The 7,337-nt window shown below is 44.0% G+C and overlaps 1 protein-coding gene across 1 annotated transcript; it reads right to left on the minus strand.

The window, feature by feature from the left end:
* Positions 1–904: 904 nt before the first annotated feature.
* LOC129749323 (uncharacterized) lies at positions 905–7,087 on the minus strand. The gene has a single exon (XM_055744261.1). It carries the CDS (start codon positions 7,085–7,087, stop codon positions 905–907), a length of 6,183 nt encoding a protein of 2,060 aa, XP_055600236.1.
* Positions 7,088–7,337: the final 250 nt, after the last annotated feature.

A 7,337-nucleotide genomic window follows, 5' to 3' on the forward strand; every position in this document is an offset into this window, starting at 1 on the left:
AATTTTGTCAATTTTGTCAATTTTGTCAATTTTGTCAATTTTGTCAATTTTGTCAATTTTGTCAATTTTGTCAATTTTGTCAATTTTGTCAATTTTGTCAATTTTGTCAATTTTGTCAATTTTGTCAATTTTGTCAATTTTGTCAATTTTGTCAATTTTGTCAATTTTGTCAATTTTGTCAATTTTGTCAATTTTGTCAATTTTGTCAATTTTGTCAATTTTGTCAATTTTGTCAATTTTGTCAATTTTGTCAATTTTGTCAATTTTGTCAATTTTGTCAATTTTGTCAATTTTGTCAATTTTGTCAATTTTGTCAATTTTGTCAATTTTGTCAATTTTGTCAATTTTGTCAATTTTGTCAATTTTGTCAATTTTGTCAATTTTGTCAATTTTGTCAATTTTGTCAATTTTGTCAATTTTGTCAATTTTGTCAATTTTGTCAATTTTGTCAATTTTGTCAATTTTGTCAATTTTGTCAATTTTGTCAATGTTGAGGTGAAGTTTCGGAGGTTCTTTTGAGCAATCCGGAAATTTGTAGCACTGCTAAAAGCTATTATATTTATCATTAATCATGGGCAAAACTTGTTGTATAATGTTCACTTACATTAGCTAACCTCAATGCTTTCGGTCCTCAACAATCTTGATATATGTATATTGCAAATCTTATGGTCGTACGAAAGATAATATCTGTGTAAATAATGTATGGATGTTAAATCAAGTAAATAATAATAATAGTTTTCCTACTCACTATCGTAAATAATGCTTATGCTTATGCTTATGATACGTATAAGCATTATTTACGATAGTGAGTAGGAATCACTATCGTAAATAAATCAATAAACTGGAATATGAAAGATGATTCGATAAGGGGATAAATTACACTTTCGTACAAATATCTCGCTGCTTAACAATTCACATGGTCTTGTTTCCTAGCACAAATGTCATCCTCGTTGACGTCTTTCGTCATCTGCTCGCTGTCACAACCGCTAACGTCAGTGTTCAACCGACCAGGATTCTGGTGTTGCTGTAGGGGGGCGGTCAAAGTAGCGGTAACATCCTCCCCCTCGTAAGACAGATGATCTTCTGATGTCTTACCGACATCCAAAACCGCTAACTTAGCTACAGGCCTGATGATGAGTCCTTTAGAAGTTTGCACTGTTGCTCGTCGTACTCGTCCATCAGCTCCTTTCACAACATCCAAAACACGTCCGCGGGTCCAGCCGTTTCGGATAGATTCATCGATTATAACCACCAGCGTTCCTGGTTCCAGAGGTTTCGTTTCTTCGAACCATTTAGTTCGCCTCGCGATGATGGGCAAATACTCCTTCACCCAGCGATGCCAGAAGATATCCACCAAGTGCCTGTTGTGATTCCAGTCGTCTCTAAGGGCCAGTCTAGATTCGACGAACTTCATATGCGGCTGACCGATGCCTGTAGAACTCAGAAGCAGGAAATGATTTGGGGTCAAAGCTTCCTGTGAGTCATTTTCCAAGGAGATGAAAGTTAGGGGCCTAGAGTTGACAACTGCTTCAGCTTCGACGAGAACGGTGGAGAAGGTTTCTTCGTTCGGAGTTCTAGATGTGGTAATCGCAAAGAACGCTGTTTTCACAGACCTAACAAGGCGCTCCCACGCACCTCCCATGTGCGGCGCAGAAGGCGGGTTGAAGTACCACTTGGTTACAGTGTTTGTAAATGTCGTTGCCAGTTCGGTGTTGATGGTTTTGCATTCTTCTACGAGATCGTTCTTGGCGCCAAGGAAATTGGTCCCGTTATCGGAATATATTTCAACCGGTGATCCTCGACGTGCCACGAATCGTCGCATAGCCATCTTGCATGATGTTGTGGTCAGGGAATGGACTACCTCCAGGTGGACAGCTCGGATGGTTAAACAGGTGAATAACGCCACCCACCTCTTCACCGTGCTACGTCCTACTCTCACTTGCATTGGCCCAAAATAATCAAGTCCCACGAAAGAAAATGGCCTATAGAAAGCTCTCAGGCGAGCGGCAGGTAGAGGGCTCATGCGAGGCACATTTGGGGAAGCTTTATACACTCGGCAATGCGTACATTGCTTTTCGACGATTCGAACCAAGGTTTTAATTCGGGATACGTGGAACCTCTGCCTTATCTCGTTCACGACGGTGTTCGTATTGCAATGCAGATATTTTTTGTGATACCACAAAACAATCAACTTGGTAGCGTAGTGCTCTCTAGGCAGAATGATCGGATTTCTGGTATCGTACGACACAAAAGCAGCAGCACTTATTCTCGATTCCACGCGTAGAATTCCATCTTCATCAATGAAAGGAGAAAGCTTCGATAGAGGACTCGTACGCTTCAGCCTTCGTTGCTCGGTTGGAGAATCAATTTGTTGCAGTTTTCTAATTTCTTCGGCATATGCCTCACTTTGCATGGTTCGGAAAAGTAATTTTTCTGCTGACTCCAGTTCGGCTTGCTGCAGGTTTCCATTTCGGCGAGCGAGATTTTTCCAGGTGTTAACGCGGTTATGCGAATAACGATACACGTAACCAATGGAGTGAATCAAACGATTCCACTGGGAAAAATTCTCCCATTTAATCAGCAGTGGAGCTCGGTCGATGGCGCGATGCACATTCAATACGTTGCATTTTACTTGTCTTAATTCCTCTCCCGTTTCGAAGCATTCATTTTGATGGAATGGCCAACGATCTTCTGGCTCGTATAAGAAAGAAGGTCCGTTGAACCATCGACCCTCGGATGATAGATCGGGCCCAGTCGACCACTTGGTGGCCTCATCTGCGACATTAAGTTTGCTCGGAACCCATTTCCACTCGAAAGCCTCGGTACTTTCAAGTATCTCTCCAATTCTACAGGAAACAAATTGGTTGTATTTTCGCGAATCGGAGTTAATCCACGCCAGAACAGTACGTGAGTCCGTCCATATGACCCTTCGTGAAATTTTTAAAGAGTGCGTTTCAAGCAAGTTTTTCGATTGACGACTTCCGATTATTGCTGCCTGTAGCTCAAGACGAGGAATCGATAGAGTCTTAAGTGGAGCAACTTTAGATTTTGCGGATATTAAAATACATTTTACTACTCCGCCAACTTCAGCTCTTAAATAGGATGCACAAGCGTACGCCAACTCACTCGCATCCACGAAAACGTGTAGTTGTATCGATCCAAGTTCATCTATCGCACTTTTACCAAAATATGGTCTTGGAATTCTAACATCTTTCAGCTTTGGGAAGAGAGAAATCCATTGAGCCCATCGGATTTGTAAATTCTCAGAAATAGGCTCGTCCCAAGATTTATGATTCCGCCAAATATCCTGGACCAGGATCTTGCCGTGGATGATAAAATGAGCAAGTAAGCCCAAAGGATCGTACAAGCTCATTACGATGCTTAACACTTCTCGCTTCGTCGGATTTTCAGGAATGTGTTTAAAGTCTGAAGAGTAAGTGAACGCATCTTCTTCTCGCAACCACAACATTCCCAGAACTCGTTTGGCTTCGCTTGAGGAAGCTTTTCGATCTTCCACGTCAAAGGATTTAACAGTTGACGGATCCGTTTCCCCTACGGCCTGCAGCACAAGATCCGAGTTCGATGACCAAGAGTGGAACTCAAACCCGGCTTGCGAATGGATAAATTTCACTTCTAACGATCTTTTTATTGCTTCGGCTTCGTCATCAAAACTTTGAAGGTAATCATCCATATAGTGGTGATGTAAAATGGATTCGACTGCCTCGGGAAATTCCGTAGCAAACTCTCTCGCGTTGATGTTTTTTACATGCTGTACAGAGCACGGCGAGCTAGTTGACCCAAAGGTGGCTACAGTCATGAAGAATGTTTTTGGTTGTTCAGACGGTTCATTTCGCCAAAGGATCCGTTGCGCCTGTACGTCAGCTTCGCGGATCAACACCCGGTGAAACATTTCACGTATATCGGCGGAAACAGCCACTTTCCGCTCCCGGAATCCAGTCAAAATCTTTGGTAACGACATCAATTGGTCAGGACCTTTGATCAGCATAGAATTCAAGCACACTCCGTCAACTTTGGCCGCCGCATCGCAGAAAATCCGAATTTTGCCAGGTTTCTTGGGATTAATTACGACTCCCAAGGGCAGGTACCAGATCCGACGGGGGTCGGTATGCTGTAGTTCCACTTCCGTTGCTTCTCTCAAATATCCTTTTTCCAAATATTCTGAAATCTGACGTCTAACGCTGCCTCCAACCACAGCATCAGCTGACATGCGTTTCTCCAAACAAATTAAGCGTTTGAACGCCATGGCGTAACTGTCGGGGAATTCGAATACGTCGTACCGCCACAGAAGACCCGTCTCGAATCTGCGACCTACTCGCTTCGTTGTTGCTTCGAGGATTACGCGGGCTCGTTGATTTTCGATAGATTCGGGTCCATCTCGAATAGAAACGCCTAAATTTTCTACAGCGAACGATCGTTTGATTATATCATGCAATTCTTCCAGTTTCGAAGAACATTGGCAGATGTGCATGCTGAACGCGGAGCCCATAATCGTGTTCTCAGAAATCGGACCGTGGATTGACCATCCGAGTCGTGTTTTTGTAGCGATAGGATCATTTGTTTTACCTTCTCTTCTACGGAGCGCTACAGCCAAGTGCGCGTTGTCGTTTCCTATTAGGATATGCGGAGTCACATCATTATAATCGCTCACCGGAAGTCCTGAAAGGTGAGGGTATCTGGCAGCTAACCGTTGGTAGTGTAGAGATTGAGATGGAAGAGAGAGATTCTGCACTGTCCGAACGTTAGAAAGCGAATACTTTTGCGATCGTCCTTCTCCGGCTATGTCGAAATTTACCCATTTGGAACCGACCTCGTCTCGAGTAACATCCGCCGTCCAAGTCAAGCATAACACTCCGCTTTCGCCTTCTAACCCCAACTGATTTGCAATCTTTTCTTCTAACAGAGTCAGAGAGGACCCATCGTCGTAGAAGGCATAGACTTTCACCGAACGACCTCTGCTGGATAATGTCACGGGAAGAATGCGGAATAACGAAGATTGGCTTCCGTGGCGATGATTGTTCACCATGCCGGATGAACTTCCCGATGATTGATTAGCTTTCGGTCCATGTAGAAGTGGATGGTGTTTATAGCTGCACCCCTCTACTCCGCAAGCTTTCTTAAGCTTACACGGTCTTCGCCCGTGCTGGAACAAGCAGGTTCGGCAAAGCGAAATACAGTGTACGACTGTCCATCGCTCCTCTAAATTCTTTTTCAGAAATTCTGAACAGTCTTGAACCCTGTGTTCGGACTTGAAGCAAATCTTGCACCATTTCGTACTATCAGAGCTCGACTCGTTCCGGTGCCACTCATTAGAGTGATGATTTACTTCGTCAGTAGTGTGCGTATGTAAAAAACCTCTGTCTTTTTGCTTATCGAGTTTCGAATTACGGTTATCAGGTTTTTCTCCCACGTTTATTGTGACTGCCGTTGCCGCCTTGACCAAAACTGACATGAACGTCGCGAAAACTCGCAAATCATCTTCCAAAAATTGTTCCTTATACAATGCCCAATCGAGCTTCATTTGGTCCGGCAATTTATCTACAAGCTTGTGGATTAAAGTCGGGTTGTTCATATGTGCAAAGTGCTGCCCAACCGCAAGATGGTCCACTAAATTTTGCACGGTCATTCCGAAAGTAATAAGCGTATCAAGTCTCCCTGGTTTCGGGCCTGGAGTATTTTTCACTTTGTTTATCAATGCGAAGATCAGGATTTCGGGTCGGCCATATAATATTTTCAAGGTCTCCATGACCAATGGAACAGAATTCGGGAGCAGCAATTTACTTCTAACAGCCTCTAGAGCGGGACCTCGTAGACAACGTTGCAACCGAGTTAAGTTATCAGCATCCGAATAACCGCAGGCTTGCGTCGTATTAAAGAACATTCTCGAAAACAGCGGCCAATCTTCGGGGTCCCCGGAAAACATCGGTAGATCTTTGGCCATAAGCTGACGTGCGGCTATCTGACTGTGGCTCGGAGTGGTGTAATTCTCATACGGATTCAACATCGGGTTGGGTAGTGTCGCACCTGGCGCGAGCATCGCGGAAACCGGGACACTGTCAGCGAACGTATGCTGAGTTTGGAAATTATTGGCAGTACTCATTGTTGCCGGATGGGGTACTGACGGAATATACACGGGGTACGCAGAAGTAGCTACAACAGGAGGCACTGAGCCTGAGCTAACCATAAATGAAGGGAGTGTCGCGGGGGTCACGATAGGTTGCGTCATTGAGGGCAAACCGATCGGCCCAGTTAGTGAATGCGGCGGCCCTTGACCCGTGGTAGTTATCGGATTAGTTTTAGGAATAGCGCCAGTCGACATCAATGAAACTCTAAGAGAGTTACTCGCATAAGTGTTTACAACATCCATTGATGAACTCATCTGGCGGCTAGTAGAGTAAGGAAGTTGCGTACCTGGTAGTTGTTGAGCACTCTCAAAAACAGGCGCAGTTACCAAGGTGCTCGATTGCTTCGAGACGGCAGGTTCAGCATTGTTTGAACCACCAACCGGTAAATCGTCACATACGTTATTGGTCCTTACCGGGGCGACTTTTTCTTGGGCTTGCGGGACCATAGTTGAGTTCACAGCGCTGCCCAGAAGTCGGTTCACCTTCCACTGGATGATCCGACTAGAATTACTTTGATTCGATTTTCGGCTCTGTCTATCTTCGTCGTCGTCTGCTTCTTCTTCAAGAACGCGGTATTTTTCTTGGATGAATTTCTTCTCCAAATCAAGCTTTCGCTGTTCGAGATCAAGCTGCTTTTCTTGGAGGGCTTTCATCTCCTCTAATTTTTGAAGTCGTAGCCTCATCAATGTTCCGGCTGACTTAATCGAGTTTTTCGCGCTGCTAATGGATTTCGGTGAAGGCACTATTGTGTTTTGTTTTTCCTGGGGCGTCGCCGTGCATCGAGGACATATAAAGTCTTTCTCAGAGATACTATCTCCTACGCCCACGCACTCGTAGTGCCACCACGAGTCGCATTTGTCGCACGCTACCATACGGTTGTTATCCGGAAGATTGCAGCCGGCTCCGCAGCTGTGACCGGGTTCCTTTTGAATATCTGTCGACATTGCAATGTAGCCTAATCTTTTAGATTTGTTGAGGTGAAGTTTCGGAGGTTCTTTTGAGCAATCCGGAAATTTGTAGCACTGCTAAAAGCTATTATATTTATCATTAATCATGGGCAAAACTTGTTGTATAATGTTCACTTACATTAGCTAACCTCAATGCTTTCGGTCCTCAACAATCTTGATATATGTATATTGCAAATCTTATGGTCGTACGAAAGATAATATCTGTGTAAATAATGTATGGATGTTA

The sequence above is a fragment of the Uranotaenia lowii genome, chromosome 2, assembly GCF_029784155.1.
Source record: "Uranotaenia lowii strain MFRU-FL chromosome 2, ASM2978415v1, whole genome shotgun sequence".
Taxonomy (NCBI): domain Eukaryota; kingdom Metazoa; phylum Arthropoda; class Insecta; order Diptera; family Culicidae; genus Uranotaenia; species Uranotaenia lowii.